The sequence below is a fragment of the Oncorhynchus mykiss genome, chromosome 3 (assembly GCF_057628025.1).
Source record: "Oncorhynchus mykiss isolate SJ-2025 chromosome 3, ASM5762802v1, whole genome shotgun sequence".
In the NCBI taxonomy this organism is placed as follows: domain Eukaryota; kingdom Metazoa; phylum Chordata; class Actinopteri; order Salmoniformes; family Salmonidae; genus Oncorhynchus; species Oncorhynchus mykiss.
Window position 1 is genome coordinate 28,176,109 of NC_143024.1, and position 25,524 is coordinate 28,201,632.

Genomic DNA, 25,524 nt, shown 5'->3' on the forward strand with positions numbered 1-25,524 from the left:
CTTTGGCTTAGAAATCGACCGGAAAATGCGGTCACTACAACGCTGAACTTTTTTCCAAATTAGCTCCATAATATCGACAGAAACATGGCAAACGTTGTTTAGAATCAATCCTCAAGGTGTTTTTCACATATCTATTCGATAATATATCCGTCAGGACAATTGGTTTCTCATTACAAGCGATTGGAATAATGGCTACCTCAGTACTTTACGCAAGATTTTCTGCGGGAGCCATCATGTGGTCCCTTACGGCTATTCTTCAACATAAATGCATAAAAATATGTCACAATGCTGTAGACACCTTGGGGAATACGTAAGCTCATTCGTAGCCCATTCACAGCCATATAAGGAGTCATTGGCATGCAGGGGTTTCAAAATATGGGGCACTTCCTGGTTGGATTTTTATCTGGGTTTCGCCTGTTACATTAGTTCCGTTGCACTCACAGACAATATCTTTGCAGTTTTGGAAACGTCAGAGTGTTTTCTATCCAAAGCTGTCAATTATATGCATAGTCGAGCATCTTGTCGTGACAAAATATCCAGTTTAAAACAGGAATTTTTATTATTTTTATCCAAAAATGAAAATACTGCCCCCTAGTTATAAAAGGTTTTAAGACACTAACAGCTTACAGACGATAGACAATTAAGGTCACAGTTATGAAAACTTGGGACACTAAAGAGGCCTTTCTACTGACTCTGAAAAACACCAAAATAAAGATGCCCAGGGTCAACGCTCATCTGCGTGAACGTGCCTTAGGCATGCTGCAAGGAGGCATGAGAACTGCAGGTGTGGCTAGGGCAATAAATTGCAATGTCCGTGAGACGCCTAAGACAGCACTACAGGGAGACAGGATGAACAGCTGATCGTCCTCGCAGTGGCAGACCACGTGTAACAACACCTGCACATGATTGGTACATCCGAACATCACACCTTCGGGACAGGTACAGGATGGTAACAACAACTGCCCGAGTTATACCAGGAACGCACAATCCCTCCATCAGTGCTCAGACTGTCTGCAATAGGCTGAGAGAGGCTGGACTGAGGGAATGTAGGCCTGTTGTAAGGCAGGTCCTCACCAGACATCACCAGCAACAACGTCACCTATGGGCACAAACCCACTGTCGCTGGACCAGACAGGACTGGCAAAAAGTGCTCTTCACTGACGAGTTGAGGTTTTGTTTCACCAGGGGTGATGGTCAGATTCGCGTTTATCGTCAAAGGAATGAGCGTTACACTGAGGCCTGTACTCTGGAGCGGGATCGATTTGGAGGTAGAGGGTCCGTCATGGTCTGGGGCGGTGTGTCACAGCATCATCGGACTGAGCTTGTTGTCATTGCAGGCAATCTCAACGCTGTGTGTTACAGGGAAGACATTCTCCTCCCTCATGTGGTAACCTTCCTGCAGGCTCATCCTGACATGATTCTCCAGGTGAAAAAGAAACTTGAATAGAACTTTCAAATCCCTGATGTGTTTGATGCAGTTTCAAACCTCTAATTTTAAGGATTCGAACAGGGAAGAATAAACCTAACATTATTGTGACACCTGGGCTGGGTTAACAAAATGCTTCGCTGCCATGAATAACTACAGCCACCTATTTCTTGTCATATGTTATGGTAATACATGTTAAGGAGCTTTGATGATATGCTAATGTTTAGCAACAACCCACAACTGGAGTCACCAATAACAGTCATCTTGGGGATAACAATAGGCCAATTCCAAAGTGTGAATTTGAATAATGTGTTAGTCACCTTTGAGATGTTTTATCTTTGTGCTTTACTTGTTACAAATTCAAAACACACAGGAAGAAATTATACAAAATATAAACATATTTTGTAACACACATTGAATAACTTAATACATTTAAAATCATCAAGTATAAAAATACAAATCTACAAAAAGAAATAACCTGATTGTTCAGCACAATGATGGGTTCTCCTAAATGATGTGTGAGTTGGCTCTCAATTGCTTACAAATCCCCTTTATCTGCACTAAACAAAAAAATACTTATATAGTGGAAGCTCATCATTAAGCTGGCTTTCGCCTGGTCAATTCTTTCAGATCAGACAAGATGAGGACAGATTTGTAAGTAATTAGAAAGAGCCTATGTCCCATGTTTCAGGTCCTCCAGCTGAAGGGTACAGCAGAAGCCTGGTCCGGAGCAGGGATGACCACTCCCTGTCTCTGAAGTTCTCTCAAGACGTCCAGGATAGAGTCCAGTTCCAGACGGAAGACCTCCAGCTCCCGGGTCTTCCCCTGAGCCAGCCTCCTCCAACGCTCCACCTCAGACTGCTGTTCAGCCTCCACCACCAGCCGAGTCTGACCTATCACCTGCAGGATGGCACCGTGGGCATATGTGTTAATGTTTGGTCATTGTGTGTTATTCAATGTTCTTTCTGTGGGTGGATTTACCTGCAGCGGCTCTTTCTTCCTCTGTGTGTGTGTGTTCACCTGCTGGAGCTCTTTCTTCCTCTGTGTGTGTGTGTGTGTTCACCTGCTGGAGCTCTTTCTTCCTGTGTGTGTGTGTGTGTTCACCTGCTGGAGCTCTTTCTTCCTGTGTGTGTGTGTGTGTGTGTGTTCACCTGCTGGAGCTCTTTCTTCCTGTGTGTGTGTGTGTGTGTGTGTGTGTTCACCTGCTGGAGCTCTTTCTTCCTGTGTGTGTGTGTGTGTGTGTTCACCTGATGGAGCTCTTTCTTCCTGTGTGTGTGTGTGTGTTCACCTGCTGGAGCTCTTTCTTCCTGTGTGTGTGTGTGTGTTCACCTGCTGGAGCTCTTTCTTCCTGTGTGTGTGTGTGTTCACCTGCTGGAGCTCTTTCTTCCTGTGTGTGTGTGTGTTCACCTGCTGGAGCTCTTTCTTCCTGTGTGTGTGTGTGTGTGTGTGTGTGTTCACCTGCTGGAGCTCTTTCTTCCTCTGTGTGTGTGTGTGTTCACCTGCTGGAGCTCTTTCTTCCTCTGTGTGTGTGTGTGTGTGTGTGTGTGTGTGTGTGTGTGTGTGTGTGTTCACCTGCTGGAGCTCTTTCTTCCTCTGTGTGTGTGTGTGTTCACCTGCTGGAGCTCTTTCTCCCTCTGAGTGTGTCGTAGCTCCATGCTGTGGATCTTTCTCTCCAGGCTAGTGAAGTGTCGGAGCTCTGGGCTGTGACACTCCTTGGCCTGCTTCAGCTCCTCCAACAGCCTTGTCAGCTATAAAGAGATGAAACAAGCATTAATGTTGTGCTTTCCCCAGGAAATAGTCACCTTGTGTTGTTTCCTTGCTATGACACTTCAAGTACTGTGATAATGAGTATTGTGACAACACTAGTGTGTTGATGAAGTTGAGGACGATAAATACCTGGTTCTGTAGGGTGTCCTCCCTCAGCTTGGACACAGCCAGAGCATCCTTGGTCCCCTGCAGTTCCTTCACCTGGTCACGCAGATGCTGAACCATGATCTGAAGGTTCATAAAAACAAATCCATTTATCCAGTTGATACGTTATACCTGGAACACCACCAATAACTTTCAGTTGACATGTGATTGGTCCAATGTGAGCCTTTACCTCCTGCGCGGTCACCTGATTGGTCAGTTCGGCCACTTTAGAGGAGGAGTGGGCGAGGGCGTGGCCGGTAAGCAGGCTCTCCAGCTCCCTCTGATGGTCAGCCCTGAGCGAGGACACCTGCTCTGCTGAATGCTGCTGTACCCTGCAGGACAGGTAGATACACCACCATGAATCATTTAGCATCCTCTAACCCAACGCGCGCCAGAGGGGTAAATACGATGTTAGCTAGATTTACTCAGGGTTTTCTAAAGCTCGCCAGCTTCACATTCCAGCTCAGGCTTCCTGGCATGATGACTCCTTGCTGTCCCCAGTCCACCTGGCCGTGCTGCTGCTCCAGTTTCAACTGTTCTGCCTGCGGCTATGGAACCCTGACCTGTTCACCGGACGTGCTACCTGTCCCAGACCTGCTGTTTTCAACTCTCTAGAGACAGCAGGAGCGGTAGAGATACTCCTAATGATCAGCTATGAAAAGCCAACTGACATTTACTCCTGAGGTGCTGACTTGCTGCACCCTCGACAACCACTGTGATTTATTATTTGACCCTGCTGGTCATCTATGAACATTTGAACATCTTGGCCATGTTCTGTTATAATCTCCACCCGGCACAGCCAGAAGAGGACTGGCCATCCCTCATAGCCTGGTTCCTCTCTAGGTTTCTTCCTAGGGAGTTTTTCCTAGCCACCGTGCTTCTACACCTGCATTGCTTGATGTTTGGGGTTTTACGCTGGGTACAGCACTTTGATATATCAGCTGATGTAAGGGCGGCTATATAATTTGATTAATCGGTATGACGAATATTGCTCGTCCGCCTGCCACCAACTCTAGCAGGCTTGTAACTGTGTGCATATTGCACGTGGCTAGCCAAACACTGAACTCTTCATTGAGACAATGCTGAAACATCAATCCATGGGCGAGTCAGTGCCACATTTGATTTATGCAGAGATCAAAATGGATATGGTGTAAAACAGGCTTTTAGAAATGGTGCTAATTACCACAAACATGCGATCAGACAAAACAACCACAAACAGGTACCCAAAAATACACAAAAACCACAAACTGGCAGCCAAAACAACACAAAACCACCCAAATGTTCAGTTCGATGTCAATAATGGCTTGGTCGACTGTATTTTAGTGACGCTTATTATAATTCATATGGTGATGTCATGAAACAGCCAGGCCAAGCTGTTACTAAACCTCTGCTGCCCTTCCTCATTTAACACAATACAGCACGATACAACTGGTTTCACATTCACTACGACCTACAAACAGTAACACACACACACTTTCCCACTGAACTCGTCATCTTTCTTTCTCAAATCCACAGGACATCAAACAATATAGGAGGTAAGATGGATATAGATTGAGACATGACATGTAGTATTTTCACGTTTTAGTATAGGCTTTTCATATTAAATTCGAAAATCCTGTTCTCAGATCTCTCACAAAAACAAGCATCTCTCTAAAATGTCAACAGAGCACTGAGCAGATACCAAGCATTTTATTTTCAAAGCCTTTTACATTTCATTCAGCTTGTGTAATGCTAATTTTGCGACCCTGCTGAAACAATTATCCTCCTTCAATGAGATTACCTGTGATTAGTATGTAGATCAGTGTGTCCTGTCCGCTGGCGCATACAGATGTTGGTACAAGGTGCTGCCAACACCAGATGACCAGGGACGCTGTCTGTGTTCTGAATGGCAACCTAGTCCCTTTAAATGTGCACTGCTTTTGACCAGAGCTGTTTTAGGCACGTTTGGGTTGTTTTGGGGTGATTAGTAGGACCCTTTTAGAAGTGCCTTCTTCATTTGATTGTTTATCGTTAATGTAGTCTTCGGTGTGCTTATCAATGCATGAGCACCTCCCAGCCCACCCACTCCTATTGATAAAATCATTGCATTACCAACTTTTTTTTACTGTGCATGAAGTTTCAAATGCATTCTGTCATTACTAAATGTGTAATGTGAAGCATTTTAAACAAAAAACATTGATTCAATATTTGATTAATCAGCCGTCTTCCTCAAACGAAAGGGATGACGTAATCTTTGCGAGAGGTTGGGAATCTGAATGAATTAATCCTCAACTCGTGGCTCAGACACTTCATTCAGGATAAATGCCTTGGAGCAGGTTTGTTAGAAATGGACCTGGCCACTTTCACAGTACAGGTTATCCTGAGTTGAACTCAGAGTTCACACAAACTCCTCAAACCAGGTATGTAGTATAGGACTCTGGACCCTACATGATAGGTAGAAACATGACACACCATCACATATCATCTAACCCTAATCCTCTGGTGGTCAGCACGCCTGTGGCCTTATTTACAACAAAACGTACGTACAAGAAAAACCCACAAAACATGCATTCAGACAAAAAGTTGGCATTTACAAAATTAAAGTTGACGTGAGAATGAGCTTACCTCCTCGTAAACTTTAGACCATGCGTACACACAATTTCTAGTGGTTGAAGTAATGCATTGCAAGGAGGCAAGTAGTATTTTGTGCAAATAAGGGATGACACTCATTCATAAAAAACAAAAAAACAGGAAAGTATAATAAGATGCAGAAACGTTTGCCATTTCCATTAGAAACGGCTTTGGGCTAATTCCAACAGTTCCAAATGAACTGGAACAATAAGGCTGTTATTGTCACCATAATAGGTGAATGATTGGCGTTTTCCAGGCGGAGTTATAATGCTTGTTCACGACGCGTTCAGTTTTAGGATTGGTCTGATTTCTATTGGGAAGCATGTATGTATGTAGTATGCCAAGATCATGAATTTTAATATTTGTATACGTACGCATTCGTTTCAGAAATGGCTTACGCAAATATTTAGTGCGAAATTAACGCAACGTTTATAAAATGAGGCCCCTGTAAACACCACCATACACTGTTGCATATTACATACCAGTGGAGGGTGGTGTGACTTTAAAATCGGAGGACTATTTCAATGTAATGGATGGATGAATGGGACGGCATCAAAAGCATCTATCAAATGCATGCCTAGTGTGTAGGGATTAGGGGTCTATTTGGGATTGAGTATCATGTTGACATCTCTCTGAGTGCATGAGTGTGTTGCAATTATATATTTAGGCTTCAGCTATAAATTACCACCAGCCTCGGATCAGAGAGCCCTTTTTGGGAGTTTATTTTTGGTGGTCTCGGACAAGTGCATTAGTGTGGGCTGCAGGTTGCAGCAGGGCTGCCAGAGAAAAACGGATCATTAGGTGCAGGGCTTGACATTAACTTTATTAGCCATTTGTCCTTTGGACAAGTGGGACAGATGTTTTTACTTGTCCAAAAGCTTAGGTTACTTGTCCAAAAGCTTAGGTTACTTGTCCAAAAGCTTAGGTTACTTGTCCAAAAGCTTAGGTTACTTGTCCAAAAGCTTAGGTTACTTGTCCAAAAGCTTAGGTTACTTGTCCAAAAGCTTAGGTTACTTGTCCAAAAGCTTAGGTTACTTGTCCCCCCAATTTCTCTCTGTAACACCATTTTACTTGACAAAACAAAATGTATTACCATCCTTCTTTACCATAGAGTATCAGACAGAAATGTAAGCTAGACTCTGCCTATTGGCTTCCTTGCATGTTAAAGCCGGTCTCAAAATACAACCCTGCCCCTTTAAGGCTCTCCTGAAGGATGATTGGCCATTCTGGAAGTTTAGAAAATATTGCAACATTACAATTACAACCAAATTCTTTCTATGCCTTTATAAAAAATAAGTCCCTCCAGGGCTTGAAAAATGTCTTCAAAACAGACTCTGGGACGATAGATCCAAAATAAATACAACCGCTTCACATAATTTAAAAAGCAATGAGGCTGATGAAACAGATCAGACCGTTTAGCTTAAAACGTCATCAAGTATTATTTCTTCTTATTACAAGATCAACAATGAGCACATGGCTGTAAGCTCTGCAGGAATATTCCAGTATGTCTGTATGGAGGAAACTGTGTTCGTACACAATTGCGAAAAGCCTTATAGAAGCTCCATCAATGAACAACATTCTACCAATGAGTCTGGCACCTGTACAACTACTGAATTACTGGAGTCCTTTTTACTGAAAGGTTTTATTGTGGGTCTAAATAAATCATTCAAACCGAGTGTGTGTGTGTGTGTGTGTGTCTACATACCTGCGCAGCTCGGCCTGGGCCTGTTCGGCTGCAGCTTGCAGTACCACCCTCTCCTTGTCCCTCTGCAGCTCCAGCTGCTCCAGCTGCAGCCTTAACCCCTCACTCTCCTGCAGCACCTCTGAGATGTGGCTCCCAGAGAACGCTGTGGGCTGGTAGTCCTTCTCATCTTGAGTGGGAGGGAAGGTTGCAGTCTCTCCCACTGTGCCTCCCCTCTCCCCTGGGGTAGCCACCACCATGGGTCCTTTGGATCCGGCCGCCTGCCGCCTGGCCTCCCCAGGCCCAACACGGCCCTCTGATCTGGGGCCAGGGCCACACAGCATGGTCTTCCTCTCCCTCTGGAGTCTCTCCACGGTGCGGCTCAGCTCCTGGACGCTGCGGGTCTTGGCTGACAGCTCCTGGTTGAGTCTCTCTATCCGGACCCCCAGGGCCGTCTCTGCTTGGCGCTGGTGCCGGGACGGGCTGCGTTGGGGGGCTCTCTCTGGCTCGGTGGTAGACTGATTAATTAATTAATTAATTAAAATAAAATACACCTGCTCCAGGTAACATTACATACATGTAAAACAATTACCCAGGATCAATTACTGAGACTTATTTCCTCTTAGGTAGGCTAAGTAGACAAGAAGGCAGGCCTACCTGTGCCTGTTGTGTGAGCTGCTCCTGTAGGGAGTGGACCTCAGCCTGTAGGGTTCTCCCTCTACTCTGATGGTTCTCCTTCAGAAGCTCCAGTTCCTGCTGCAGGGAGCAGACCTGGGCCTGCCAGACCCCAGGTGACCCGGTCTGGACCGGGTGTTTCTGGGTTAACCGCTGCTCCAGATCACTGATCTGCTGCTCATACTGGAGCTACAACCACACACACACTGTAAATTAGTATACTTTTATATTTAGGGGATTGATTTCCATTGATACAATTTATTGATCTCACAACACATCTCCTGAGAAAACCCCCCCCCCCCGGTCAGTGTTGGTCTAATGAAACATTAAGACTAATGACATCACACATTTGGAAATGATAACAACTATTATACAGAGGATGAATCACTGACATCCCCAAGGTCTCCACCGTGAGTCGGACAGAACTGTCAATTCAAGTGTTGTACAAGGCTGTTGGAACTTGCCCTCTGACCCCTCTCTGAAAAGACATGAAGATAACTGGGGGAACAGCGAGGACTCATCACCCTGTTCTTATCTTTCCTTTGTGTGAGAGAGGACATTCAGAGTGTTTTGTGTTGAGGATGAACATCTTCAGGTAGTTCTAAGTGGCAGTTTGAAGCGGTTGTGACTAAGTCGTTGTAAGTATGTGTAGAATGCTAATTGGTACAGGACTGAGGGTTAGTGACAGGGAATGGTAACAGGGTTGTATGAGTACATAACAGTGCCACTCAGCTGAGAGTATGAACAGACCTTAATCCGCTGGTACTGCTGTTCCATGGCTCGGAGGCTGCGTTTGGCCTCGTCATCACGGCTCTCTAGCTCCGCCTCCAGCCTTTGGATGCGCCGCTCCAATAGGGCCCTGGTCTGAGTGGGCGGGGAGCTCTTGGCCCCTCCATCCTCATCCACTGCAGGTGCGTTGGCTGCAGCGTAGATGAGCGCTGGGAGGGAGTTAGGGTTCCTCTGTCTGAGAATCTTCTCCATCTCCTTCACCTGGGAGAGGGGGAACAGAAATATGGCATGAGTCACGAGAGAAAGGAGAGGTATGCCGCTATTCAGGGATACATGCACGCACACACAGGAAATATTTCTCAACTGACTCACCTGTCGTTCTAGGTCCTGTATCCTCTTAGCGTCTCCAGCTCTCTCTTTAGTCTTATTCTGATTGGCTCTCTTCCCCACCTCCATCTTCAGCTTTTCCACCTGATTGGAGGAGCAAATGTTTCATTCAAAATACTGACCTACAGGAAATGACAGTAATACAGTACACACTCTCAAATAAGGTTGAGTTGGTCCTACCTGCTCTGTCCGTTTGGGGTCCTACCTGCTCTGTGCGTTTGGGGTCCTACCTGCTCTGTGCGTTTGGGGTCCTACCTGCTCTGTGAGTTTGTGTGTGTCTGCGGTGGCAGCCCTCAGTCTGGCAGAGTCTCTGTCCAGCAGCTCCTGGTTCTCAGCATACCACTGGAGCCTCTTCTTCAGAACACACACCTCCTCCTTATGCCTGTCCTTTGCCACCTGCAGCTCAAAGCTCTTATCCCCTGGCAGAGACAAGGACAATAAAGCATGTCAGAGCTCCACTTGACTGTCAACCACAACAATGGGAAGTTTTAATGGAGGTTTAAACCACACGTCTGGAAAAGTCACTGGATTTGAAACATGGAACATTGTCCTATGGGAGTAGAAACAAGAAGTTTGATTCCACAGTTAAGCCTCCATGTCTCTCACGCACTAACCTGAGGTGTAGACGACCTGCGCTTTGGCCAGGTCTCTCTCTTTCCTCATCATTTCAAGGTCCACCTCCAGGGCCTGTTTCTCCTGCTTCAGCCTGTGGGTCTCCTCCACTAGTCTCTCTTCAGTTCTCTGCGCGTGCGCACACACACACACACAAAAGGTGAGACTGGTCTTTCCCTTTTAAGATGAGTTGATTGTTTAATCTCCAAAGCAACATCAAGGCCTTCCTTTTAGAGGTGGTTGTGTGACTGAACACTCACCTGTGCTGCCTGCATCTGGCCCAGCAGCTCTGTGATGCGCTGAATATGGGCCACACAGCCTACATTACCCACAGTCCTCGGCGAGTTGCTCATCTGCTCCCTGGGCATAAATAAGCGTCAGTGTTAACATTCAATGACGTGGATAGGTACGTGTCTGTGCATATGTATGAGTCAACTCACTTGGTAAGGGCCAGTTCGTTTAGCAGCCTCTGGTTCTCTGTGAACATGGCCTCTTCATTGAGTTTACTCTGAGCCTGAAGAGCCTTCATCTGCAGGTACAACTTCTCATTCTCCTGTTACCCACACACACCGCAAGGAGAGAGAATCACATTGTTTCAACTATAGGCCCATCTGGGTAAATTAGTTTGATCAGAAATACCGGTTCTACGCATTTAACCGACATAAGATCAAACTAGAAAGGAATACGACTAGAAGCTGTGAGATGAGGGAATGCATTCAGCATGTCTAATTAAGAACTGCTACAGTTCCACCTTGGTGGTGTGTGTACTGTAGCCACTGATTCTAGGAGCTCGGCTGTAGGCTCTGTGATTATGAGAGGTTATCAGACAGTGTTATTGTCACACAGTGTCACATCTCTAAGCTGGTCACAATCTGGAGGAAAAAAGGCCAACTGTGCTGCCTGCTACAAACCCACGCCCCCTCCTGGAATTAAGTCAGTGAACAGAGGAATTCCATTACCCAGAACAGTGGCCTGTATACATATAACCTCTGCAGTCACAGAGACTCCGGGTAATTGGGATGGATTCAAAGCCAATGAGTCACCGCCAGCCTGGCTCTGAACAAATGCAGTATATTTAAGTGTTGTTTCCTTAAAACACAGACTGGAAGAGTAAAGACCAAGAGAGACGGCCAAGCAATCACAGAGTGTACAGACCTGCTGGTATCCCTGGATGATGGTCTCCTGTTCCTTCACCTCTTTCTCTATCAGTCTGAGTTTGTCCTCCGTGAGGGGGTCCAAGGGCCCGTCCAGACCGCGACCCAACCGGCCCTTCTTCCTGCTGTTGGCCTCCTCTGTACTGTGCAGCTGAAACACAAGGGACAAGACTCACAAGTACACATCACAAATAACACACAAGTGATGTATGCATCTACTACAGTTTTGAATTCACAAAATAAAGTTTGAGCTAATTTAACTGGCCTTCAGTGGATGGCAGAGATATCTTAGATAACATGCTATTGTTTAATGGAATATTTTATTTTGCTCCTGTGTCAGCTGGGTCCTTCACAACTGCTTTATTCAATAGCTTGAATAACAGTATTACAAAAGCCAGACACACAAAGCAGCTAAATAACATGAGCAGTGCCATAGCAACAGGAGTGCTGACGTAGGGGTTTTAAACTGTTCCGACAGTCATGGAGAACATGTTATTTTCTGTTACAATAGAAGGATGTAGGAAGTCACAGGTGGCCAAACAGATGGAACTATGCTCTTTAGAGATATGACTGTCCATGTGAATGTAATAGAGTGTGTGTGTGTGTGTGTGTGTGTGTCCCTCTACCTTGCTCTGCAGGAGGTAGTTCTCCTGTCTCAGTGAGCTGACCTCTGTGTCATGCTGCAGCAGTAGCTCTTCCTCTCTGGTGTGGAGCTCTCTCTCCCTCTGGGCTAGCTGCAGTCTCAGCCTGGACACTAGGGGGCTCTCCTCCACCTCCCCAGACCTGCCCTCCTCCCTGGGCTCACTCTGACAGACAGAGGGGTAACACATGGTCAGAGTCTTTTATAATGGATGCTAGCACTTGAATGTGTATTGAAGGCCAAAATATTGCACAAACAAAGATGTTGTGAAATTCGGCACCAAGAAGGCAACAATAATTGACTACTATATTCATCCAGGTATGAACACACTACATAAGATCCAAACTGAAATCAGTCAATCAGACTTATGATAGAGCAAGGAGCAATCAGCCGAGTTAGATAACGTAACAAAGTAGAAGTCACACCCCTATCATATGACCAGGTGAATGGAGAAAAATACCATACTTACCTGAAAAGAAATTGCAGCACACTGATGCACCACAGACTGAAAAACTACTCCAGTATGTTGACTTACTTTCCTCTCTGATGGACACTCAGTCTGAGTCTGGCTGGCTTCCTGTTGACCTTTGGTTTCCCAGGAGACCGTGTGACTGGTATCCTGGCGACCTCTCGTCTCCATCCGATGTTGTTGCTGGAGGAAGGCAGCGAAGGACTGAACCCCTGCCACCAGCTCACTGCTCACCCTTAGACCACCACAGTCTGGATCAGGAGTACAACCACACAGCAACATTAGTCTGGATCAGGAGTACAACCACACAGCAACATGTGGTAAATGTTAGTGTTATGTATTATACTGTAGTACTGTTATGTGCTATACTACTTAGATATAGTTCTAACTCTACAACATATCTTTTTTTAAGCACATTTACACAACACCTACTAGCTTTGGTTGTCAATGTGTGAGGAGTTATTTTTCTCCTACCTTTATCTGTCTCTGAGAGGAGGGGGCTGAGGCTCTGGTATGTTGTCTGGCTGAGAGGCTTCCTCTGGGTTAGAGGAGAGGGAGGCTTGGCTACAGCCCCAGGTCTGGTAGGACCAGATTTCCTTGCTCCAGAGGTCCTGGTGGCCACGGCTGATGGTTTACTCTCCACTCTACCTCTGCCAGGGGCAACATAAGGCTTCCTCAACGAGGATGTGAAGGGACCAGCTACCGTAGAGCGTCCAGGAACCTATGCAAAATATACTGTCAATATACAAATCATTGCTATGTCACCGTCTACATTGTAAATGATAATCACCTTTGATGCAAATCAAATGTTATTGGTCTTCCAAACAGTGTAGTAGTCACTAACAATTCACAAATCTAAAAGTAAAAGAATGGAATTAAGAAATATATAAAATATTAGGATGAGCAATGTCAGAGCAATGGCTATGTAATGTGGAAACAGTCAAGGTTGGTGTGAACGCCTGAATCAGTGTGGTTATGTATGGTAGGGTTTAGTGCTTATTAACAAGGGCTCCGTTCCCGGCCCTTACCTGCTGGCTTCTCTTGTTGCTGGGGTTAGTGGAAGTCAGGTCAGGGGAGGAGCTGTCCTGATCCTGCTTCATCAGCCTCTGTACCTCCTCTCTGATGCTTCTGGGACAGGGGCCTGGGGAGGCCGGAGGAGTGTCTGGCTCTGCTGAGCGTCTTGGGCTTGACTTACGGGATCTATGGCATAAGGACTGGCCAGTCTTCTCTGGGGTGAACTGGGTCCCACTGTGAACACGCAGCTCATGTTAACGTCTATCCACTCCATTCTGTACCTTCCAGAGAGTGTCGGTTGTCCTTCCCTACTACAGCCCTGTGACAGACAGCTGTAGACTCACCTAGCAGGTTGCAGAGTGAAGCCTCTTGTGTCATCTATGCTGTCTGGTCGGATGGGACGCATCAGCTCCTCTGCAGTGGGCAGCTCTGAGAAAACACACCGAAGTTAATCAATCAATCAATCAATCATGAATCAATCAGAAATTCAAGTCCATTTGTAACACCTCAACACAATCTTACAACTTAAAATGTACCATATTGTCAGATATGAATAAGGATGGACATGTGTGGATCTGCAGTTAGTTACGATTGAAAACCATATTCTATTTACTTGACAGGTTCACCACAGACAGTGGTGGAGACTGACCAACCTGACTCTGTGGTGGAGACTGACCAACCTGACTCTGTGGTGGAGACTGACCAACCTGACTCTGTGGTGGAGACTGGTGCTAGTAGTGTTCCTCTGGAGAGCTCAGGTACAGAGGGAGAGACAGGAACAGGATTGCTCTTCCTCCTCCTCTCCCTCCTGACTGGTGATGAAGGGTGGTGATGATGGTCTGAGTCCTCCAGAGAGCCACTGATCTGTCTGTAGGCCTCCTGTAGAGCCTCCATCTCACTGGCCCCACTCTGGCCATACGACTGGGCTACACAGACCACACAGGAACACCACCAGGTTCACCATCATCCTCCGCCACCAAACTGACACAGATGAAGCCTAATCCACATAAGTGTCTAGGGGTACATAGCTACATCCAGTAGGACCTGACGTCTAGTCTGGTCTCACCTGGTAGTGCCGTCTCTATGGACTCTGCTCCCTGGTTCCTCCCTGGTTCCCCGTTGGTGTCACTGTCCGCTCCAGGGGGCAGGAGTTCACCGGTCGAGTCCAGAGAATCATGGAGGGACACTTACACCAGGAAATTATGTGATCAGGACAAATAGAATATTGATTTTAGGGGTAGGTCAGTTTCAATACTGAATGAATAGAGGACAGTGTCATAAAAGCAGGAAATGATTCATCAGGAATAAATCACATGCCTGCGAAACAGGGGTACTGTTAGAGGAACCAGAGACACTGTATATACATACTGTGTACACAACACACACTAGTGTTGTCACGATACAAGGTTTAGTATCACAATGCTCGATACCATCACGATAGTCGATACCACAGCAAAAACAGAAGGCGTATTAGCCAGTCACAGAAAATTAAACTGGATAAGCAATAAGATGAAGCAATAAGAGTATGTGCATGTATTAAATTATTGAACTTGTTTTGGCTGATTTCCCTGGGCTACAGATGAAAAACAATTAGTTTCCCTTCAGGATTTATTTTATTGTACTGATCAACAACATTTGCATTTCTTTTAGAAAAGTGTGGGCTGTCTCTTTTAAGACCCATGACGTCATTCACACACACACACACACAGTCAGTTCGAGGCTCTATGGAACGGCATTTGCGTGTCAAAATCTGACGTGTATCTTTTTTGACACCCAAAGACACAGAAGGCTTTCCATAAGGCTCGAGCAAAAAATGATCTTGACTGGGAGAGACGTGAGGTGGGGAAGACGACGTGAATGAATCGTTTTTGGGGAGAATCAGCTTTGAAGCCAGCAATATTTTCGTATCACAAACAAGGTACCAGGGTAGTGAATTGATGTTTAGCGTCAGCTGTAAGCTATCAAGGCAAGTTAGCCTACAAAGCTGAAAGCTACCGGTATCTTCTTGCATTGCAAAGTGTTCTAGCCTGTAATGGACATTGTTTTGTGAACAGTAAATAACCGTTTCAACACTGACATTATTTGAGCGTTAACTCCTTGTTGCATTACTTAAGTGTTAACTTCTGTGCAGCATAAGTGCAGTGATTCCTCAGGACAGGCTAGCAATGAGTAAGAGGAGCAGGCACAGTGCTCTCGCGCTACAAGGGAACATCGGCTGTGCTGATAGAAACAGACTTTCCTCTTTCAATCAGTAGACGTCGTGAGACACATTTGACAGAAGTACCGAAAGTAACAAGAATTCTAGTATCGAAAAAGTACCGAAGTTTCGTATATCGTGCAGCACTAACACACACACACAAACACTAATGACTTGCTTCCCAATTGGCCCTTGCCCCAAAACACATGTAAATACTGGACTATATTGTGCCTTCCTGTATTATACTTATGCTAAAATGTTAATTCTATTCTACAGAGCCATTTACTTTAGGTTCGTATTTTTCTATTTTATTATTGTTGCTGCATTGTCGAGAAGATAACTGCCAGTAAACATTTTGTTGGACGGTGTAAACCATGTGTATGCAGTACATACGGCTAATAAATCATGAAAAACATACTGGTGCTGAATTAAAAACCCACTCTGACCCAGAAAAGAAAAATGGATGTTGGTTTATAATACCTTTGGTGAGCATGGCAGGCCTTTTAGGCTCCTGAAAGAAAAAGGGAGAGAGAACAAACGAGATGAGCAAAACAGAAGAGCCATGCAGTCAGTCGCCCACCACATATTCAGCCAATCACAGACAAGACCTGGCATACCCGCCATTAAAGACCCCTTCTTCTCACTCTACCTCTTGAGAGAGAGCTGGGATAACTGCTGAATGCCTTATTACCTTTATAAACTGTGGCTTTTTTAACCCAGAGTGATTAGCATGTGAGCAGCACAAACGACTCCTGCTTACAACTCATCATGGGGCAATTCTAAATGATGCAATTACAACCAACGTTCGGGTTTAAACCTCTGGTTCAAATCACTCCCTTACAAAGCGTTATTAGAACTAAATGACAACATTTTCAAATCAGACTCGCATAAAACCTAGTCTCACCTCCTCAATGACCTCATCTTCAAAGTCCTCATCCTCACTGTAGTGGGGGGAGGCTGCAGCAGGCACAGACAGAATGACAGATTCACTAATGAGCTACAATCATGCAGATGAGGTATGTGCAAGTACTTGTCATTTACAGTGGCACTCTGTCAGACAACAGACCTGGGTTCAAATAGGATTTGTTTCCTTTCAAATACCTTAACGGCAATTGATTGAGCTTGCATGTTGCAATTGAACCAACGGAATCGTCCAAAAAGTGCAAACCCCCCTTAATTTCAAAGTATTTGAAAGAAAATAAAACCTATTGAACCAAGCAGGGTCTGGAGTAGTGTGAGCATAGAGATCCTATTAAATGATTATTATAATTCCTAATTCTATGAGTGTATCATCTGTCCTACCTGGGGAGAGTCGGTCAGACTCCATAGCTCTCTCCTCCGCTCTCTGATCGACACCAGCCACAGCCGCCTCTGCCTTCCTGGAGAAACAGCAGAACAAGTGTCATTCACAGATCACACGCTGGGAGTGACAGTAATGACCTTACCTAGCCACTGTCTGCAACACTGAGGGTCTCCTTGGGACAACCCCAGCAGTGGCTTCAAAAGGCAGCTACAGCTAGGCCTGGGGCGACTCGGAGCGTCATGCTCCGAAGTGAAGATGCCCCTAGTTACAGATCTAGGATCAGCTTGTCTTCACAAAGTCCTAACCTTAACCACCCGAAAGTGGAAACGCAAAACCAATCTGAGACCATTGTGTAGAGACAACATCCCCCTGAGCTCCGTGGAGTGTCATAGATACCTGAGGGTGGTAGCGGTGGTGGAGGCGCTGGTGGAATCCAGATCTTTGTTGAGTCTGGAGTAGTCTATGGTGGAGGACGCACCTCCCTCCAGGTGGGCAAAGAAGCGGGCCTTCTCCTCTTCCTCCTCCAGGCTGTCCATTCCCAGACCAAGACCCACTGCAGCGTTCTGACCTGGTCCGGATGCCATCACAGAGTCTGGGTAGACACAATCACGGGCAGACACAGACAGACATGTTTCAACCATTGCTACTTTCAAAGAGTTGAAAGTAAAATAGTTTAAAGCTGGCACGTAAAGCTGCTTTCATGTCACTACCCTGATGTCAGGTTAGCAATGGATTGAGCTAGATCTGGTGACATCATAGAGAGAGTATCTATCCAGCCCTCCTGAGCAGACTCACCCTCAGGCTCCAGACTGTCTCTGCTGAAGATGACAGGCTCTGCCCCCTCCTCCTCCTCCGAACCCCTCTCTACTCCCTGATGCTGCAGCTCCTCTTCCTCCTCCTGGATGGGCTGGGATCTTCTCAGAGACTTACAGAACGTCTTCTCAGATCTCAGCAATCCTGGAAAACAACAAAATAATGGACCGTTCAATTCAGGTAATTACAGGAAACAGAAATTGCTCTTGCTTTAGGCTACTTCCTGAATTGAAAAAGGACCTGTGGTTGTTGTATTGGCCTTATTGTGGTCAGACAGCTCAGCAGACAGCTAATATATACATTTTTAAAGAGAAAAGAAAAAAGGAGTGCATCCATGTGGACACCAAGCTGTCAATATTCCAGGCCGTGTTTGAAACTCCACTATGGTAATGTAGCTCATTAGCTCTGTCTTTTATCATTCGCAGGGGATTGACTTCCTGGGGTATACAGGCCTGCAGAGACCCTCAAAGGCCATGCAGTCCATTTAAGAGGGGAACAGCACACACAGAAGAGAGAAGACAGAGCAGTAGAGCTAACTTTGATCTCAGCTCCACAACCACTTGCTGTCAGTCTACTGGAGGGAGGGTACTCTAGAAAAGCTCCATATCCTCAGAAATATTCAAACAACATTTACAGAACGGAAAACAAGAGCTGGTTATGGTAAAAACAAAACAAGAGCTAATGTCAGGCTCTCCAGAGTTAGACTAGTAAAAGCAGTTGGGAGTCATTTTACTAGTGAAAGAATTTGCCCAAATGAAGTGCTGAAACTAACGGTAAAATAGTTTGCTCACAGCTCGCCTCGACACACTGAATTGTCTGGCGGTGACAGAACACGACCGGATTTAGCACCACTAACCATAACACCTGCCCTTGAGGTCCAGAAAGTTCTTTATTTTTTTCCAAAGCTATGCATTTAATTTGTTAATTTACACTGTTCCCTTAGCAGAGGAAAACAAAATGAATAAATATGAAAATTAGTGACAAGGAGACAAAGAGAGTAAAGAGAATGTTTTAAATCCATATTTCACAAAAATCATGGTTGATCATGGTTTAAGTCATAAAAACCTTGATTTCCACCTTTGTAATGTGGATACAGGTCTGGGAAGTGTGGCAACACGAGACTGCAGTCATATGATGTTGAATATCCACTTCTAGCCTCTACTTTCTAGTCTGCCAGGGCAGCAGGTTTGGATCTGTCTCTAGCTACTACCATTATACCATACTAGTCTAACTACTAGTCTACCAGGGTTTTGGGGATTTGTATCTAGTCTAGCTACTACGACTTTACCCTCTTCAAGACTCTGTGAGTCACTATCACTGCTGTGACTGTCCACTGGTGTGTCGCGGAGAGAGGTACTCTCCTCAGGACTTCTCTCTCCTGATGCATTACGGGAGCTCTCGTTCATGGGAGGGCTCCCCTGCCTGGCAGAGTGGGAGGAGTCGTGTTCTGGGCTGTTATTTTCCAGCCCCGCAGCAATGTGAGAAGAAGCACCCTGATTGGCTCCAGGGACCAGGTCCAGCTGACTGAGCCTATCCAGAGCTTTGCTGCGAGGTTTGGGGGTGGGCCTTGTGGGGCCTTCCACTGTGACAGCTAACCAATGGAAGAGAGTAGATAAAGATGAGAAAGGAATCATGTTCTGTACACACAAATAAAAGGATCTCAGTGAAAGGGACACCCTCAAAGAGTAGGTGGGCAAAAGGAGAGAACTACTAAATGTGAGCTAGAAATATTTAAGGGTTAGCTTGGAGGAAGAGAAGATCTAAGGCAAATATATATATATTAAAGGAGAGGTTAGAGGGCAGGACTAAAGCTAATGAGAAAAAGTGAAGGTTGGCAGCATGTCACTGTACTAACACCAATGATGGGGAGACAATGTGCCATTGGGTGGCCCTAAGAAACTAGGGGGTTACAGTGGTGATTCCTATACCCTGAGGGGTGCTTTTCATTGGGCTGCTCTCACTCTCATCCTCCTGAGTTTTCACCACAGCCTGCTGCTGGAGCTTTTTGTGTTTAGTGAACCTGCGTTTGGCAGCCTCTGCTGGGGACAGGTGGAAGGAAAGAGGAGATGTAAGAGAAAGGAGAGAAGAAGGTGGGGGATGGGGGGACAGCTAGAGAACAACAAGACTGATATACAAATGTGTCATGAAGAGTCGACTGATGTAAACCAATCAAAGATGAACTCATGAAAGGAGTCAAACCATAAATATCAGGGGAGTAGCAGCAGGGAACAGGTTATGACGGACATGTTATGATGCTGAAATTAAATGCAACAGATGTTCCAGGAATTACAGAGCAGATGAGAAATCAGCACATAGTCACAGTGTCCCTCTAAAGATATAACCTTTCAGCATGTCATGAAACACGCAAGCACAAAGACACATACACAGAGAATGAACCAATGACACGCACACACGCACAGAGAGAGAGAATCCTAACTGAACTGAAGCACATCAACCTATACATCCCTGGCTTTGCTTACCTCTGCCAGGTGTCTCTTCGCTGTCATCCTCCTGCCACCACGGCACAGGGGCAGCTGATGTCTTCTTTGGTGGTGGTTTCTGAGAGGCTTTGCCCAAGCTGTCCAGAACACTGGAGCGCATAGCACTGCCACCCAAATCCACTGAGTCATCTGAGACAGACTGAATACAATTCAATGGTGACTAGGTTAAAGTAGCCATCTAGCTAGTTGGTTGGGTGAATAAATAGTAGTATGGGCACAGATGAAAAGGCTGGTTATCAGTATCTTTGGTGTGGACATAAATGGCCGTCATTAGTGAGTAACTTTAGCTATGAACACACAGAATTGCAGACATAGTGCTGCTATCGTGTCTGCAGTAACGTTAAACTCACCTCTTTCAAAAACTGCTCGAACTGTTCATCAAGCTCATCTTTCGTCAGTCGATGTGCCATGATTCCAAATAAAGATGATAAGTAACTAGCTAGTTACCTGTAAGTAGCTAGGGTAGCTACCTGTATCTTGCCCTTTTTCACAATATTGGCGAGCTTGCTTATTTAGCTAGTGTATTTCGCTAGGTAGCTAGCCTTGACAGTTGTAGCAGTTATAAAAAGGATTTGGTTGTAGCTAGCTAGCATGGTAACTAGCTATCTAAGCTGATTAGCTAACTGGCTTTAGTTAGCGTTAGCCACCTAGCTAGCTGGCTTAGTTAAGTAAGCGTAAGCCACCTAGCTATAGCTGGCAACAGTGTCTTCTAGCTAGCTATCTTATCTGCACTCCACCGAAATATTTAGTCAGTGTGATGCATGTATAACCAGCTACACATGCATGGCTGGTGGTTTACAAACTGTTACACTACAGTAGCAGCTAACAAGTGTTTTGTGTTCATAGCTCCATAAAGTTCCCGCGACAACAACCGGGTGAGACCTCTAAGCCCATTGGTTGGCTATTCAGAGGCAATAACAGAATGACCAATCACCATTATCCTTCTGATCGCTCGTATATCGATTTCCCCTTTAAAATCCGTCCATTCATAATTAATTCATGCATCAGAAAATGTATTATTTAGCGCGGGAATGCTTTGTCATATTTCCCGTCTGTGTCAATCTGAAAGTTTGTTCCTTCTGAAGGATCGATGAGCAAAACATTCATATGCAGACGTTTAAGTTTCAACTAATAGACCTTTTGCACAGCGTAGCAACGCCCACTCCCGCTCAACTTCCTACCCGATATATAGCTTCCTGTAAGCTTGATTGTAGCCGTACAGTACTAGCCTAGTTTTTATCATTACCTCAGTATATTAATATAATCATATTTATATAGCGTTTATCATTCTTGTTGAAAATTCAGTTTATCTGTTCAGTTAGTGATTTTTGTAATTCGATTGTGTTCTGTCTCTTTAGCTAGCTAGCAAAAGTTAGTGCTAACGACGTTAACGTTATTAGATTGGTGCGGCATCTTTATTGAAAGTTAGGAAAATAAGATTTCATTGAACCTTCTAGTGGGCTTCGACGTCTGAAGAAGGGAGCAGTACCTTTGCTATTCCAGTGGAATATTACCATGTCAAGGATATCCTCATGTCACTGATGGGAAACATCAACTGCACCTGGGCTGTGGCTTGCCTTCTTACAAAACTACCAGTGTGGGCCTCTTGTGAAGGCATGGGCCAAGGAGCAATGAGCTACTACTGCAATGTATCTGTCCTTTTTTTTGCTGTGACCATCCACATTGTCTAACACCCTGTAGTCCATTTATTGATAAAACACCTCTGCTTATCCTCCAAACAAAATGTTAAGAGTTTTTATTTACAGTGACAAGAGAACAGAAAAATGTAACTAAATATTTTAAATGATTAATTAATTGCAAAGACACTGATATTGGTTTGTTTCTCTTAAATTAATTTAAAGATAAAGGAGCCTGTCCCTTGTTATTTAGTCTTTCCTGCCTAAGAACTTTATTTTGCATGTACACAAAAGTAGTACCAGTCACCCTTCTCTAATTAGTGAGCACACCACTGGATCTCTATGTATTCTCTCACCCGAAGAGACTATGTGAAGCCTTGAAAGTTGCTCTCCAGTCTGTAGCCATCCAGGGGCAGTGAAGGGAATGGTGGTGTCTCCTTATGGTGAACTATGGTCACGTAGTGATTGGAGGCTGCTGGTAAGACAGGAGGCTCCCCACCTGTACCTTTCCAAAGTGGGAGTTGACTAAAAGCAGATCAATGGCTTGGATAGAGGGTCAAAGTACTTGTATGCCTCTTCTATCTGGAGAACTGAGAGGTTATGGAACGTTCCAAGAAGGGCACTGTAGAGTGTACTTCTGCAAAGCAGCCGCTGTGGTTAGCAAATCTAAACAATACTTGACACCACCTGAAATTAAATAATTGTATATAGTCAAAGTGTAATAGGACAAGACCACCTACTATACTGGCTATTAGGGAATACACAACTAATCCCTATTTCTGCCATACACTTTTTGTTGGGCTTGGTCATGGTCATTTTGCCTATGGGCCCAGGTTGCAGACCCTGTAAAAAGACAGTACAAGGGCACTAATCTAAATCTAATCATGAGACAATTTAAGTTTTCATTAAATCATTTATTAGCATTATGATGTGATTATAACCATATGATGTTGATATGTGGTATAGTTATATAAACATAACCTAGTCCATGGCTGCATGCCACTGCTGCTTGGTATCTGTCCAGCTGTGCACAGGTGGGACGATTGGTGTTCCCATCTTGGAATAGTGTGCAGACTGGAATAGTAATGCAACTGTGGTTGCATAATGCACTGCCATCAACACATGAACAGTGATGTTGTGTAATTGTTACTGGCTCAGAGGGCTTCATTACAACCTACATGGGGATATAAAAATAAAATGATTAGACTATAAAATCACTCAACATGTATCATGACCAGCAAACAGAAGTGACTGGCGCAACAGCAACTAATTTCATTACAGCAGTATGGGTTTAAACTTTTCTATTAAGGGTATATGCCCTTGTTTAAATGTGATCTAATGCGTCCAACATAACAGTGCTTACATAATCAAATTCCAAAATGTTTTGGGACACTGTAAAGTACATGGAGAATAAGAATACCTCCTCCCAGCTGCCCACTGCACTGAGGCTAGGAAACAGTCACCACCAATAAATCTACGATAATTGAGAATTTAAATTAAGCATTTTTCTACGGCTGGCTATGCTTTCCACCTGGCTACCCCTACTCCGGCCAACAGCTCTGCACCCACGCAGCAAATTGCCCACCCACGCAGCTGCCGCAATCATCCCCCTCTTCAAAGGGAGAGACACTCTAGACCAAAACTATTATAGACCTAATCTGAAAACAAGGCTCCCAAAATTTTATCAGCATATTGAATGCGTGACCTGGGCTGGCAAAACCCTGGATCATTGTTATTCTAACTTCCGCAATGCATATAAAGCCCTCCCCCACCCTCCTTTCGGAAAACTGACCACGACTCCATTTTGTTGCTCCCAGCCTATAGACAGAAACTAAAACAGGAAGCGTCCGTGCTCAGGTCTGTTCAATGCTGGTGCGAACAATCAGATTCCACGCTTCGAGATTGCTTCGATCACGTGGACTGGGATATGTTCCGCATAGCGTCACACAATAACATTGATGAATACGCTGATTCGGTGAGCGAGTTTATTAGCAAGTGCATCGGTGATGTTGTACCCACAGCGTCTATTAAAACATTCCCCAACCAGAAACCGTGGATTGATGGCAGCTTTTGCGCAAAACTGAAAGCGCGAACCACTGCCTTTAATCAAGGCAAGGTGACCAGAAACATGACCGAATACAACAGTGTAACTATTCCCTCCGTAAGGCAATCAATCAAGCTAAGCGTCAGTATAGAGACAAAGGAGAGTCGCAATTCAACGGCTCAGACACGAGAGGTATGTGGCAGGGTCTACAGTCAATCACGGACTACAAAAGGAAAACCAGCCCCGTTGCGGACCACGATGTCTTGCTCCCAGACAAACTAAACTTCTTTGCTCGCTTTGAGGACAACACAGTGCCAATGACACGGCCTGCAACCAAAACCTGCAGGCTCTCCTTCACTGCAGCCAACGTGAGTAAACGTGTTAAACCTCGCAAGGTTGCCAGCCCAGACGGCATCCCCAGCCGCGTCCTCGGAGCATGCGCAGACCAGCTGGCTGGTGTGTTTACGGACATATTCAATCAATCCTTATCCCAGTCTGCTGTTCCCACATGCTTCAAGAGGGCCACCATTGTCCCTGTTCCCAAGAAAGCTAAGGTAACTGAGCTAAACGACTACCGCCCCGTAGCACTCACTTCCGTTTGAGAGACTAGTCAAGGACCATATCACCGCCACACTACCTGACACCCTAGACCCACTCCAATTTGCTTACCGCCCAAATAGGTCCACAGACGATGCAATCTCAACCACACTGCACACTGCCCTAACCCATCTGGACAAGAGGAATACCTATGTGAGAATGCTGTTCATTGACTACAGCTCATTTAACACCATAGTACCCTCCAAACTCGTCATTAGGCTTGAGACCCTGGGTCTCAACCCTGCCCTGTGCAACTGGGTCCTGGACTTCCTTATGGGCCGCCCCCAGGTGGTGAGGGTAGGTAACATCTCCACCCCCCTGATCCTCAACACGGGGGCCCCACAAGGGTGCGTTCTCAGCCCTCTCCTGTACTCCCTGTTCACCCATGACCGTGTGGCCATGCACGCCTCCAACTCAATCATCAAGTTTGCAGACGACACTACAGTGGTAGGCTTGATTACCAACAACGACGAGACAGCCTACAGGGAGGAGGTGAGGGCCCTCAGAGTGTGGTGTCAGGAAAATAACCTCACACTCAATGTCAACAAAACAAAGAAGATGATCGTGAACTTCAGGAAACAGCAGAGGGAGCAGTCACCTATCAACATCGACGGGACAGTAGTAGAGAAGGTGGAAAGTTTTAAGTTCCTCTGCGTACACATCACAGACAAACTGAAATGGTCCACCCACACAGACAGCGTGGTGAAGAAGGCGCAGCAGCACCTCTTCAACCTCAGGAGGCTGAAGAAATTCGGCTTGTCACCGAAAACACTCACAAACTTTTATAGATGCACAATTGAGAGCATCCTGTCAGGCTGCATCACCGCCTGGTAAGGCAACTGCTCCGCCCACATCCGTAAGGCTCTCCAGAGGGTAGTGAGGTCTGCACAACGCATCACCCGGGGCAAACTACCTGCCCTCCAGGATACCTACACCACCCGATGTCACAGGATTTGATTTGAACATCATCAAGGACAACAACCACCCGAGCCACTGCCTGTTCACCCCGCTATCATCCAGAAGGTGAGGTCAGTACAGGTGCATCAAAGCGGGGACCAAGAGACTGAAAAACAGCTTCTATCTCAAGGCCATCAGACTATTAAACAGCCATCACTAACAATGAG

General features: G+C 45.4%; 1 protein-coding gene across 2 annotated transcripts; it reads right to left on the reverse strand.

Annotated features, from left to right (window-relative positions):
* Nucleotides 1-1,747: 1,747 nt before the first annotated feature.
* On the reverse strand, nucleotides 1,748-21,728 carry cep162 (centrosomal protein 162). Of its 2 annotated transcripts, XM_036970566.2 has the most exons (28): nucleotides 20,473-21,728; nucleotides 20,102-20,261; nucleotides 18,910-19,212; nucleotides 17,604-17,765; nucleotides 17,205-17,400; nucleotides 16,808-16,884; nucleotides 16,410-16,462; nucleotides 15,986-16,016; nucleotides 14,375-14,494; nucleotides 14,016-14,234; nucleotides 13,653-13,737; nucleotides 13,323-13,542; nucleotides 12,769-13,015; nucleotides 12,361-12,545; nucleotides 11,812-11,991; nucleotides 11,187-11,336; nucleotides 10,472-10,584; nucleotides 10,292-10,391; nucleotides 10,034-10,160; nucleotides 9,675-9,838; nucleotides 9,405-9,503; nucleotides 9,054-9,293; nucleotides 8,286-8,492; nucleotides 7,653-8,146; nucleotides 3,528-3,669; nucleotides 3,323-3,421; nucleotides 3,040-3,174; nucleotides 1,748-2,326 (listed from the first exon to the last, which is right to left on the reverse strand). In XM_036970566.2, the coding sequence occupies exons 1-28, from the start codon at nucleotides 20,530-20,532 to the stop codon at nucleotides 2,114-2,116; spliced, it is 4,581 nt and encodes a 1,526-aa protein (XP_036826461.2). In that variant the 5' UTR covers nucleotides 20,533-21,728; the 3' UTR covers nucleotides 1,748-2,113. The 2 variants fall into 2 exon arrangements, with proteins under 2 accessions (XP_036826461.2, XP_036826462.2); XM_036970567.2 differs by lacking the exon at nucleotides 18,910-19,212 and having other exon boundaries at nucleotides 20,473-21,293.
* Between the last annotated feature and the right edge of the window lie 3,796 nt (nucleotides 21,729-25,524).